Here is a 14,027-nt window from a genome sequence, read left to right as displayed (position 1 = left end):
ATCACCCGCTCTTCCATACAAACAGCCCTCCATCCCTCTGACTCTGCGTGCACCCGCCCCCAAATCAAGGGCCAGATGCTCTTCCCATATCCCTCAAAGTCAAAGGAACAAGGCTCCTGACTTACTCCAAACCCAGATCCTGGAGAAGACAAACCTACAGCCCCCCTCACCTGTGACAGCATCGATGGAGATAAGACCAATCCGCTTCCGACCCCACACCCCGTACAGGTTGAACTTGTAGCGCCGGGATGGTGACAGTCCAGGCACGGTCACCGTGCGGGACCCGCCATCAACTGCAAGTGCCTGAGGTTGGCCTTGGGCATCCCTGTACTGCACCGTGAAGGAGTCAAAGGTTCCCTCAAGGACATTCCACTCCAGCTGGACGGAGCCAGGGGTGACATCAGTGACCATGAGCCCACCCAGGCGGGGTCGGGGTGATGGTTCCTCCAACGGCGGGGCTGGCACTGCAGTGGAGATGGCACAGTGCAGGACATGAAGATCCAGGTTTCCATCCGTTCAATGACCTGCTTTTCCATTCATTTTTCCATACATTGATCTTGGGACGGAATCCACCCACCCATCCATCCACCCACTCACCTATCCAACCTTCCAGCCATCAACCCATCATCCATCCTTCCATCCACCCACCCATCCATTCAACTGTCGTTCATCCACCCAACCATCACCCACCCATCCATCCACCTATCCAAACTTCCATCTCCCCACACAACCACCCACGTATCCCAGCATCCACCCACCTTTCCATCCACCCACCCGCCTTTCGACCTTCCAGCCACCAAACCATCCAACCACCTTTCCAACCAACCTTCCATCCGTCCAACTGCCATTCATCCATCCCTCCATCCACCCACCCACCCACACCCAACTTGTCTACCAAGAGCAGGTCAGCCTGAACACCTGAGTCCCTCTGATTGCTGCCACGGACCACCTGATGGTACCTGCTTTGGCTACGGCACCCTGGGGCTCGGTCAACTCCATCTCATACATGTGCTCCCAGTCCACCGGGCGTTCATCGGTGCCACCTGCCCCTGCACCCAAAAGAGGAGTGGGTGGTTATGGGATGTTCCCCTGCAATGTTGTCCCTGTCTCCACCCCCATCACCCACCTGCCGTCACCAGGAATGTGTAGGACTTGGAGACGTGCCCCCGTACCACGCCGTGCACCTCTACCCGGTACATGGCCCCCGGCACCAGCCCTGGCACCCGGGCCACCGCTGTGTCCCCTGGCACCTGTAGTTCCCCCTCGGCCCCCTCCGGCTCTTCCAGGAGCCGGTAACGGATCACCACAGTCTCTGCATGGCCCCGCAGCCCATCCAGGTCCACCAGAGCCTCACCGGCAGCCCCTGGCATCAACTGGGGCTTGGGATGGGGGATCTGGCGGAGGAGCTGCTGACGCAACGGGGCCGGGCTGCGGCGCAGAAGGTAGGAGAGGATGGCACGGGCCACCGCTGGCACCGTTTGGTTGCCCCGGAGGGGGAAGTTTGTAGCCCGGAGGTGGCTCTCCAGGCGCTGCAGCAAGGAGCCATTGTAGGAGGAGAGCTTGGCCCCCAGGTCATGCAGGGATGGGCCACCTGGGAGCACTGGGGACAGTGGGGATGCTGGGGACACCGGGGACCACGGAGATGGAGGTGACACAGGAGACTGTGGGGATGCTGGGGACCGTGGAGATGCAGGCGATCTTGGGGACACTGGGGATGCTGGTGCCTCTGGGGACACTGGTGACCCCAGGGATTCTGGGGATGCTGGTGCTGCTGGGGACTCTGGTGACACTGGGGACCCCCGAGATACTGGGGACGCTGGAAACCTTGGAGATGCTGGGGACCCCAAAGACCCTCGTGACCCCAAGGATGTATCCGGTGACCGTGGTGATGCTGGTGATCCCAGGGAATCTGGTGACCCCGGGGACCTTGGGGATGCCGGAGACCCTTGGAATGATGGTGACGCTGGGGCCACTGGTGATGCCGGGGACCCCAGGGAACCCTGAGGGGACCCTGGAGAACCCCCGTGGGTGGGCAGAGTCTGGGCAAGCACTGCGAGAGCAAAGGGGACCAGGGTCATCAACCCATCCCCAAAAGTCCCTGTCTGCCAGAGACCAGGGACCCATGGGGGGGGACACAGGAAGGATGGACAGGGACAGACGGACGCGTAGGGACAGACTGGGGACACCCACGGGGACAGACTGGGGACACCCAGACTCATGGGAACAGAGGGACGCACAGGGAAGCACCAGGAGGTGTGGGGACACGTGGATCCATGGGGACACGTGAATCCATGGGGACAGACGCAGATAGATGGGCCCAAGGGGACACACGGACCCACAGGGACAGACCGGTGACACACGGACCCACCAGGACAGACAGACACACGTGGACCCACAGAGCCATGGGGATACACGGACACGTGGGGACGGACAGAGGCTGCAGGCACCGTCCCTGTCCCCATGCCCATCCCAGCCCCTGTTCCCATGCCAGTCCCTATCCCCATCCCCGTGGCTGTGACATCCCCCTTCCCTGTCCCCATCCCTACGCTTGTCACCATCCCGTCCCTGTCCCCACCTCTGCGCTGCCCTCATCCCCATGCTTGCATCACCCCCGTCCCCACGCCTGTCACTGTGCTGTCCCTGCCTCCTCCATCAGTTGTCCCCATCACCACCCCCATGTTGTCCTTGTCACCACGCCTGCGCCCTTGCTGCCATCCTCGTGCCATCCCCATGCCATCCCTGTCCCCGTGCCCATGCCATCTCCGTGGCTGTCCCCATTACTGTGCTTATGTCATCCGTGTCCCCAGGCTTTCCCTATCCCCGTGCCACCCCTGTCCCCATGCCATCCCCATCCCTGACCATGCTGAACCCATGCCCCAGCCGTCCCCACCGCTGTCCCCATGACCATGCCATCACCATCCCAACCCCATCGCTGTGCCATCCCTGTCCCCACGCCTGCCATCCCTGTCCCTGTCCCCATCCCTGTGCCACCCCTGTTGACAGACCCATGCTATCCCCATTCCCACGCCTCTGCTCATGCCACCCCTGTCCCACGCCATCCCTGTCCCCAGCCCTATCATCCCTGTCCCCACGCCCATGCCAAACCCGTCCCTGTCCCCACACTGTCACCACACCCATGACCCCGTCCCCATGTCATCCCCACGCCTGTGCCATGCCTGTCGCCTGCCCTTCTTATCCCTGTCCCCATGTCACCCTTGTCCCCTTGCCCATGGCTATGCCATCACTGTCCCTGTCTCCATTCCTGTGCCATCTCCGTTAGCGTCCCCATGCCGTCCCCATCCCCGTCCCCACCACTGTGCCCGTGCCATCCCTGTCCCCTTGCCCATGCCATCCCTGTCTCCACCCGTGTCATCCCCATCCACATGCCCATGCCGTCCCTGTCCCCATGCCCACGTCATTCCCATCTCCGTCCCCAGATCCGTCACTGTCCCCTGCCCCATCCCTGTGCCATCCCCACCCTGTCCCCATGCCCACACCCGCTGCCATCGCCATGTTGTCCCCACCCCCATGCCTGGCCCCTTGTGGTCCCCACGCTGAGCAGGTGACACGTACGGGTGCGGACGCGCAGGGTGCCAGGCGCCCCGAGGTGCTTCTCCCGCTGGGCCTGGATGAAGAGCTCGAAGGTGTGTCCAGGTGCCAGCCCTGTCACCTCGAAGGTGACAGCAGAGCCAGGCAGCTCATGGGTGGTCATGGCCGCTGGCTCGTCCTGGGGACAAGGAACATGCCAAGGACACGCTGGGGGACACCACAGTGGGACCTGGCCCTGAGTCAGGCAGCAGCCAGGTGGTCACAGCCAAGAGCTCCTCCCAGGGCTGGGGGACATGCTGGGGACACACTGGGGACACACTGGGGACGGTGTAGTGGGGACACCTCCTCATCCCTGAGCCAGGCAGGAGGCAGGTGGCTGCAGTCAATGGCTTGTCCTGGGACGGGGGGACACACCAAGGACATATTGGGGACATGTCCCGGTCCCTAAGTAAGGCTGCAGGCAGGTGGCCGCAGACAGGTGGCTGATCCTGGGGACAGGGGACATGTTGGGGACACCATGCTGGAGACCCATCCCCGTCCCCAAGCCATGTAGCAGAAGGGTGGCCACAACTGCTGGCTCATCCTCTGGATAAGGGACGTGTTGGGGACACACTGGGGACACACATCCCTAAGTCAGGCAGCAGATGGGTGACACCACCATGGCCCATCCTGGGGACAAGAGACACACTGGGGAGATGTCCCCATCCCCGAGTTAGGCAGCAAGAGGTGGCCTGACTACTGCCTTGCTCTGGGGACAACAGGCACGCTGGGGACATGTTGGGGACACCATAAGGACACCCTTATTGTGTCCCCCAGCAGGGCAGCAGCGAGTGCCCATGGACGCCACCTCATCCTGGGGATGAAGACCACACTGGGGCCACCGTGGGGACCTGTCCCCACCCCTGTCCCCGTCCCCAGCTCACCAGGGGAATGAGGGCCACCTGGTAGCCATCCACTGGCACGGGGGGACGGGGCCAGGTCACACGGAAGGACGTCTGGTTGCGGGTGGCCAAGCGCAGTGTCACTGAGGGGATCTCTGCGGGGACACGGTCCCATCGGTGGGTGCCACCACGGTGACACTTTGGGGCACCACAGGATGGTGCACCCATGGGATGGGGACACCACAGGACAGGGACACCCTAGAGCACTGGGTGCACTGGGAGCACTGGGGACCCACAGGACCCTTGGGGACACCTGGGGAGCACTGGGGACCCTTGGGGACACACCAAGGTGACATCAGGGTCCACTACAGCCTGGGGGGGAAAGCGAGGGGGTACTGGGAGCACTGGGATGGGGACACTGAGGGGAGTACCGGGGGGCCTTGGGGACACTTAGGGGTTCTTGGGGACACTTGGGGACACACCAAGGGTGCAGCAGGGCTCTCCATGGCTGGGGCAGGAGGTGGGGAGGCACTGGGAGCACTGGGGACCCACAGGACCCTTGGGGACACCTGGGGACACTCAGAGATGCCATGGGATGGGGACACCATGCGGGTACGGAGGGACCACCCAAGGAACAAGGCCACCCAAGCCATGAGGACACCAGGGTCTGGGACACCCCCAGGACAGGGCCACCACAGGGACACTCAGGGCCAGGGCACTGGGAGGACTGGGAGAGCACTGGAGGACACCAGGGGACACTGGGGGAAATACCAAGGTGGCATCAGGGTCCACCATGGCTGCAGGGGGGGGACAGGCAGTGGGGCACTGGGATAGGGACACTGGGTGACACACGCTGGGAGCGGTAGGGAGCACTGGGGACACCTGGGGACGTTTGGGGACATACTGAGATGGCATCAGGACCTGCTATGGATGGGAACGGAGGTGGGGGGGACTGGGAGCACTGGGATGGGGACACGTGGGGGAGCACTGGGGACCCACAGGACGCTTGGGGACACCTGGGGAGCACTGGGGACACTGGGAGACACAACCAAGGTGACATCAGGGTCCACTACAGCCTGGGGGGGGGAAGGCGAGGGGGTACTGGGAGCACTGGGATGGGGACAGTGGGCGGTGCACTGGGGACCCTTGAGGACACTTAGGGATTTTTGGGGACACTTGGGGACACACTGAGGGTGCAGCGGGGCTCGCCACGGCTGGGGCGGGAGGTGGGGGGGCACTGGGAGCACTGGGATGGGGACACTGGGGGGGCACTGGGGACCCACAGGACGCTTGGGGACACCTGGGGAGCACTGGGGCCCCTTGGGGACACACCAAGGTGACCTCAGGGTCCATTACAGCCTGGGGGGGAAGGCGAGGGGGTACTGGGAGCACTGGGATGGGGACATTGGGGGGACACTGGGGACCCACAGGATGCTTGGGGACACCTGGGGAGCACTGGGGCCCCTTGGGGACACTTGGGGACACACCGAGGGTGCAGCGGGGCTCGCCACGGCTGGGGAGGGAGGTGGGGAGGCACTGGGAGCACTGGGATGGGGACACTGGGGGGGCACTGGGGACCCACAGGACGCTTGGGGACACCTGGGGAGCACTGGGGCCCCTTGGGGACACTTGGGGACACACCAAGGTGACCTCAGGGTCCATTACAGCCTGGGGGGGAAGGCGAGGGGGTACTGGGAGCACTGGGATGGGGACACTGGGGCCCCTTGGGGACACCTGGGGACACACCGAGGGTGCAGCGGGGTTCGCCGCGGCTGGGGCGGGAGGGGGGGGGGGGGCACTGGGAGCACTGGGCCGGGGACACCTGGGGGAGCGACGGGGACACTGGGGGCCCCTCGGGGACATACCGATGGCGCAGCGGGGCCCGCCGCGGCCGGGGGGACAGGCGGGGGTGGCGCAGTGGGGGCCGGTGAAACCGGGGAAGCAGCGACAGCGACCCCCGCGACACCGTCCCTGGTCGCTGCAGCCGAAGGGGCAGGGGGGGGGCGGGGGGGGGAGGGGTCGGGGGGGGGGAGGGGCGGGGGGGGAGGGGCAGCCGCAGCCCTCCCCGCCGGGGGGGGGACAGAGCTCCCGAGCCAGCGTCCGTCCTGCGGGGACAGGGGTGACACGGGGGGGGGGGGGGGGGGGGGGTGACACCGTGCCTTATGTGCCACCCCCCGTGTCCCGAAGCCCCCCCCCATGACCCTCCAAATGTCCCCATGTCCCCTCATATCCCCTCCCCCCGTCACCCCACATGTGCCCCGATTCCCCCCCCCATGACCGCCCCCCCGCAAAGATCCCATGTCCCCCACGTCCCCCTGTGACCCCCAAACGTCTCCGTGACCCTCACGGCCTCCCAAACGCCCCCCCCGCCCCCGTCCCCCTGTCCCCTCCCCAGGTCCCCCCCCCCGTCCCCCGTGACCCACACCTCCCCCCACATGCTCCGTGTCCCAATGTCCCCCCATGTCCCCTTTTATCCCCCTTGTCCCTCCATATCTCCCCCCAAGTCCCCCCATGTCCCCCACGACCCTCATGTCCCCCAATGTCCCGACGTCACCTCGTGTCCCCCCGCCACATCCCCCAATGTCCCACATACACCCCACGTCCCTACAACCCTCACGTCCCGCCCCCCCATGTCCCGTGTGTAGCGTCCCCCATGTCCCCCCCGTCCCCCCACGTCCCCATCTCCCCCATGTCCCCCCCGTCCCCCCACATACCGGTGCCAGCCTGGGGTCCCTGGCTGTCCCCGCACTGTCCCTGCAGCGCCCGCACTTGTCCCTCCAGCTCCCGCAGGCGCCCCAGGATGGCCACCAGCGCCGCCGCCCCACAGGGGGGACCCGGGGGGGACCCAGGGGTTGTCCCCGTCCCCCCCCGCAGCGCCAGTGCCAGCAGCAGCAGGGGCAGCCCCGTCGTCATGGTCCTGCAGGGAGGGGACGGACGGCACCCGTGGGGACACGTGGGGACACCTGTGGGGACACACAGACACCCATGAGGGACACCCAGGGGACAGGGATGTCGTCAAGGACACAGGGGACACCTGTGGGGACACACAGACACCCATGAGGGACACCCAGGGGACACGGATGTCGTCAAGGACACAGGGGACACCTGTGGGGACACACAGACACCCATGACGGACACCCAGGGGACACCTGTGGGGACACAGGGACACCCATGAGGAACACCCAGGGGACAGGGATGTCGTCGAGGACACAGGGGACACCTGTGGGGACACACGGACACCCATGAGGGACACCCAGGGGTCACCTGTGGGCACACACAGACACCCATGACGGACACCCAGGGGACAGGGACGTCGTCGAGGACACAGGGGACACCTGTGGGGACACACGGACACCCATGAGGGACACCCAGGGGACACGGATGTCGTCGAGGACACAGGGGACACCTGTGGGGACACACGGACACCCACAAGGGACACCCAGGGGACACCTGTGGGGACACAGGGACACCCATGAGGGACACCCAGGGGACAGGGATGTCGTCGAGGACACAGGGGACACCTGTGGGGACACACGGACACCCATGAGGGACACCCAGGGGACAGGGACGTTGTAGAGGACACAGGGGACACCCACGGGACACACTGACAGCATCAAGGGGGGCACAGGGGACACAGGGACACCCATAGGGGACACAGGGACATCACGGGAGACACCCAGACACCGGTGGGGGACATGGACATCCACAGGGGACATCCCCAGGGACACCCATGGGGACAACCAGGGGACAAACAAACATCACGGGGGACACATGGACACCCGAGGGGGACACTGAGGGGACACACGGACATCGTGGGGACACCCAGGGGACACACAGACACCCCTGGGGGACACCTGGACGCCCTCGGGGGACACTGAGGGGACGCCCACAGGGAATATGGACATTGTGGGGACACCCAGGGGACACCGGGCCACCCACAGGAGACACCCGGACACCCCTGGGGACACCCAGGGGACACGGAGACACCCACAGGAGACACCCGGACACCCCTGGGGACACCCAGAGGACACAGGGACACCCACAGGGGACACCCGGACATAACAGGGGACACCCAGGGGACACGGAGACACCCGGGGGGACACGGGGACACTGTGACCCACAGCCCCCACCCACAGCCCTTGTGTGGCCCCGGCACCAGGGCGCCCAGTAACACCAGTAACCTCCCCAGTAACCCCCCAGTCCCCACTAACTGCAACAGCTTTACCCTCCACCAGTATCCCCCCCAGTAACACCAGTAACCCCAGCAACAGCTTCAGTAGCACCAGTAACTCCAGCCACCCCCCCCCAGTAACTCCAGTACCACCCAGCAACACCAGTAACTCCAGAGACACCAGCAACAACACCAGTAACACCAGTAACACCCACAACTCCAGTCACCTCCAGCACACACAGCAACTCCAGTAACACCAGTTAACCCCAGCAGCAGCACCAGTGACTCCAGTAACGCCACTGGTTGCACCAGTTCCAGTCACACCCTGCTCCGGCAGCAATCCCAGTAACACCAGCAACCCCAGCAACACCACCAGTAACACCAGTCACCGCCAGTAACCCCAGTAACCCCGACAACTCCCACCACGTCCAGTAACACCAGTAACCCCAGCAACAACAACAAACAACGACAACGTCAACTCCTCCAGGAACTCCAGTAACCCCAGTAACACCAGCAACGCCAGCAGCTCCAGTCACACCAGTGACTCCAGCGACACACCCCCAGTAACACCGGCAGGTCCAGTCACCCCCAGTAACACCAGTAAGTCCAGTAACTCCAGCAAGTCCAGTCACTTCCAGTAACACCAGCAACTCCAGTAACACCACCAGTAACACCAGTTAAGTCCAGTCACCTCTAATACCAGTAACACCAGTGACACCAGTTAAATCCAGTCACCCCTAATACCAGTGACACCAGTAACACCAGTCACCTCTAATACCAGTAACACCAGCAACTACCAGCGTATGCAGCACCAGTAATACCAGTAATTCCAGTAACACCAGTACATCCAGTGACTCCAGTACATACAGCAGCTCCAGTGACACCAGTGATCCCAGTAACCTGTGACACCGGCAACCCCAGCACACCCAGCAACACCAGTAACACCAGTAACCTGTGACACCAGCAACTCCAGTACGTCCAGCGACACCAGTAAACTACGACACCAGCAACTCCAGTACGTCCAGCGACACCAGTAACACCAGTAACACCAGTAACACCAGCAACTCCAGTACATCCAGCGATACCAGTAACCCCAGTAATTCCAGGACGCCCAGTGACACCAGTGACACCAGTAACCCCAGCAACTCCAGTACGTCCAGCGACACCAGTACGTCCAGTAACACCAGTAAACTACGACACCAGCAACTCCAGTACAGCCAGTGACACCAGTAACCCCAGTAACTCCAGAATGCCCAGTGACACCAGTGACACCAGTAACCCCAGCAACACCAGTAACCCCAACAACTCCAGTACATTCAGCGATACCAGTAACCCCAGTAACTCCAGGATGCCCAGTGACACCAGTGACACCAGTAACCCCAGTAACCCCAGCAACCCCAGCAACTCCAGTACATCCAGCGACACCAGTAACCCCAGTAACTCCAGTAACCCCAGCAACTCCAGTACGTCCAGCGACACCAGTAACCCCAGTGACCCCAGTGACCTGCGACACCAGCGACTCCAGCGCGCCCCGCGCCACCATTAACCCCGGTGACCCCGGTCCCTCCAGCGACACCAGTGTTCCCAGTATCCCCAGTACCTCCCGTCCCCGCTCGTCCCTGCGGCTCGGGGAAGGGCGGGGGGGGGGGGGGGGGGGGGGGGGGGGGGCTGGGCGTGGCCGGGGGCGTGGCCTCCTCCCCACTCCCCCCCCCCCCCCCCCGGGGACCCAGCCGTCCGGTCGCCCCCCCCCCCCCCCCCGCGTGTTTACGGCCGGCGGTTGCCCCGGCAACCAAACAGCTGGGCGGGAGCGGCCAGATGTGGGGGCCGGCTGCCAGCGCGGGGGCGCTCCCAGTAACACCAGTGAGAACGGACAGCCGCTCCCAGTAACGCGGCGCAAAACACCGCAGGGCTCCCCGTAACCCCAGTAACGCGGCACAGCCCCTCCCAGCGCCCCCAGTAACACCAGTAACCCAGCATAGTCTGCCCCAGGGCCCCCAGTAACACCAGTAACCCAGCATAGTCTGCCCCAGGGCTCCCAGTAACACCAGTAACCATTGCGCCACCTGCCCCACGGCTCCCAGTAATACGGCACAGCCTGCCCCAGGGCTCCCAGTAACACCAGTAACCCAGCATAGTCTGCCCCAGGGCCCCCAGTAACACCAGTAACCCAGCATAGTCTGCCCCAGGGCTCCCAGTAACCCCAGTAATCACTGTGCCACCTGCCCCAGGGCTCCCAGTAACACCAGTAACCCAGCATAGTCTGCCCCAGGGCTCCCAGTAACACCAGTAACCATTGTGCCACCTGCCCCACAGCTCCCAGTAATACGGCACAGCCTGCCCCAGGGCTCCCAGTAACACCAGTAACCCAGCATAGTCTGGCCCAGGGCCCCCAGTAACACCAGTAACCCAGCATAGTCTGCCCCAGGGCTCCCAGTAACACCAGTAACCATTGCGCCACCTGCCCCACGGCTCCCAGTAATACGGCACAGCCTGCCCCAGGGCTCCCAGTAACACCAGTAACCCAGCATAGTCTGGCCCAGGGCTCCCAGTAACACCAGTAACCCAGCATAGTCTGCCCCAGGGCTCCCAGTAACACCAGTAACCATTGCGCCACCTGCCCTACGGCTCCCAGTAACGCGCCACAGCCTGCCCCAGGGCTCCCAGTAACACCAGTAACCCAGCATAGTCTGCCCCAGGGCCCCCAGTAACACCAGTAACCCAGCATAGTCTGCCCCAGGGCTCCCAGTAACACCAGTAACCATTGCGCCACCTGCCCCACGGCTCCCAGTAATATGGCACAGCCTGCCCCAGGGCCCCCAGTAACACCAGTAACCCAGCATAGTCTGCCCCAGGGCCCCCAGTAACACCAGTAACCCAGCATAGTCTGCCCCAGGGCTCCCAGTAACACCAGTAATCACTGTGCCACCTGCCCCAGGGCTCCCAGTAACACCAGTAACCCAGCATAGTCTGCCCCAGGGCTCCCAGTAACACCAGTAACCATTGCGCCACCTGCCCTACGGCTCCCAGTAACGCGCCACAGCCTGCCCCAGGGCTCCCAGTAACACCAGTAACCCAGCATAGTCTGCCCCAGGGCTCCCAGTAACACCAGTAACCATTGCGCCACCTGCCCCACGGCTCCCAGTAATACGGCACAGCCTGCCCCAGGGCTCCCAGTAACACCAGTAACCCAGCATAGTCTGCCCCAGGGCCCCCAGTAACACCAGTAACCCAGCATAGTCTGCCCCAGGGCTCCCAGTAACACCAGTAACCATTGTGCCACCTGCCCCACGGCTCCCAGTAATACGGCACAGCCTGCCCCAGGGCTCCCAGTAACACCAGTAACCATTGCGCCACCTGCCCCACGGCTCCCAGTAATATGGCACAGCCTGCCCCAGGGCTCCCAGTAACACCAGTAACCCAGCATAGTCTGCCCCAGGGCCCCCAGTAACACCAGTAACCCAGCATAGTCTGCCCCAGGGCTCCCAGTAACACCAGTAATCACTGTGCCACCTGCCCCAGGGCTCCCAGTAACACCAGTAACCCAGCATAGTCTGCCCCAGGGCTCCCAGTAACACCAGTAACCCAGCATAGTCTGCCCCAGGGCTCCCAGTAACACCAGTAACCATTGCGCCACCTGCCCCACGGCTCCCAGTAATACGGCACAGCCTGCCCCAGGGCTCCCAGTAACACCAGTAACCCAGCATAGTCTGCCCCAGGGCTCCCAGTAACACCAGTAACCATTGCGCCACCTGCCCCACGGCTCCCAGTAATACGGCACAGCCTGCCCCAGGGCTCCCAGTAACACCAGTAACCCAGCATAGTCTGCCCCAGGGCCCCCAGTAACACCAGTAACCCAGCATAGTCTGCCCCAGGGCTCCCAGTAACACCAGTAACCATTGCGCCACCTGCCCCAGGGCTCCCAGTAACACCAGTAACCCAGCATAGTCTGCCCTAGGGCTCCCAGTAACACCAGTCCCAGCTGCCCCAGGGCTCCCAGTAACCCCAGTAATGCGGCACAGCCCTTCCCAGGGCCCCCAGTAACACCAGTAACCATTGCGCCACCTGCCCTACGGCTCCCAGTAACGCGCCACAGCCTGCCCCAGGGCTCCCAGTAACACCAGTAACCCAGCATAGTCTGCCCCAGGGCTCCCAGTAACACCAGTAACCATTGCACCACCTGCCCCACGGCTCCCAGTAATACGGCACAGCCTGCCCCAGGGCTCCCAGTAACACCAGTAACCCAGCATAGTCTGCCCCAGGGCTCCCAGTAACCCCAGTAATCACTGTGCCACTTGCCCCAGGGCTTCCAGTAACACCAGTAACCCAGCATAGTCTGCCCCAGGGCTCCCAGTAACACCAGTAACCATTGTGCCACCTGCCCCACGGCTCCCAGTAATACGGCACAGCCTGCCCCAGGGCTCCCAGTAACACCAGTAACCCAGCATAGTCTGCCCCAGGGCTCCCAGTAACACCAGTAATCACTGTGCCACCTGCCCCAGGGCTCCCAGTAACCCCAGTAATCACTGTGCCACCTGCCCCAAGGCTCCCAGTAACACCAGTAACCCAGCATAGTCTGCCCCAGGGCTCCCAGTAACACCAGTAACCATTGCGCCACCTGCCCTACGGCTCCCAGTAACGCGCCACAGCCTGCCCCAGGGCTCCCAGTAACACCAGCAATCACTGTGCCACCTGTCCCAGTGCTCCCAGTAACACAGCACAGCACTACCCAGGGCTCCCAGTAACCACTGTGCCACCTGCCCCAGGGCTCCCAGTAACCCCAGTAACACGGCACAGCCTGACCCAGGGCTCCCAGTAACACAGCACAGTACACCCCAGGTCTCCCAGTAAACCCAGTAGCATGGCACAGCCCTTCCGAGGGCTCCCAGTAACGCAGCACAGTCCTTCCCAGGGCTCCCAGTAACACCAGTAACCACTGTGCCACCTGCCCCAGAGCTCCCAGTAACCACAGCCCCACTTGTCCGGTGCTCCCAGTAACAGAGCACAGCCTGCCCCAGTGCTCCCAGTAATCACAGCCCCACCTGCCCCAGGGTTCCCAGTAACCACAGTCCCAGTCCCCCTGGGCTCCCAGTAACCACAGTAACCACAACCCCACCTGCCCCAGTGCTCCCAGTAACCACAGCCCCACTTCCCCAGTGCTCCCAGTAACCACAGTCCTAGTTCCCCCGGGCTCCCAGTAACCAGGGTCCCACTTCCCCAGCGCTCCCAGTAACCACAGCCCCACCTGCCCCAGGGCTCCCAGTAACCAGAGTCCCACTTCCCCAGTGCTCCCAGTAACCACAGCCCCATTTCCCCAGGGCTCCCAGTAACCACAGCCCCTCTTCCCCTGGGCTCCCAGTAACCACAGCCCCTCTTCCCCTGGGCTCCCAGTGCTCCCAGTAACCACAGCCCCACCTGCCCCAGGGCTC

General features: G+C 63.6%; 1 protein-coding gene across 1 annotated transcript in view; it reads right to left on the bottom strand.

Annotated features, from left to right (window-relative positions):
• The window catches only part of TNXB (tenascin XB), a 46,082-nt gene extending 35,923 nt beyond the window's left edge, over positions 1-10,159 (bottom strand). The window contains exons 1-8 of the mRNA XM_063318854.1: positions 10,106-10,159; positions 7,145-7,393; positions 6,296-6,535; positions 4,473-4,585; positions 3,574-3,727; positions 1,127-2,050; positions 960-1,049; positions 171-464 (exon numbers count right to left, since the gene is read on the bottom strand). Of these exons, the coding sequence (XP_063174924.1) occupies positions 171-464; positions 960-1,049; positions 1,127-2,050; positions 3,574-3,727; positions 4,473-4,585; positions 6,296-6,535; positions 7,145-7,343 (2,014 nt within the window). The 5' untranslated portion in view covers positions 7,344-7,393; positions 10,106-10,159. The remainder of the gene's footprint in view (positions 1-170; positions 465-959; positions 1,050-1,126; positions 2,051-3,573; positions 3,728-4,472; positions 4,586-6,295; positions 6,536-7,144; positions 7,394-10,105) is intronic.
• Positions 10,160-14,027: the final 3,868 nt, after the last annotated feature.

Source organism: Chroicocephalus ridibundus, chromosome 28, assembly GCF_963924245.1.
Source record: "Chroicocephalus ridibundus chromosome 28, bChrRid1.1, whole genome shotgun sequence".
Lineage (NCBI taxonomy): Eukaryota > Metazoa > Chordata > Aves > Charadriiformes > Laridae > Chroicocephalus > Chroicocephalus ridibundus.
The sequence above is the reverse complement of the archived record's forward strand: the minus strand, read 5'-3'. Positions and strand labels throughout refer to the sequence as shown.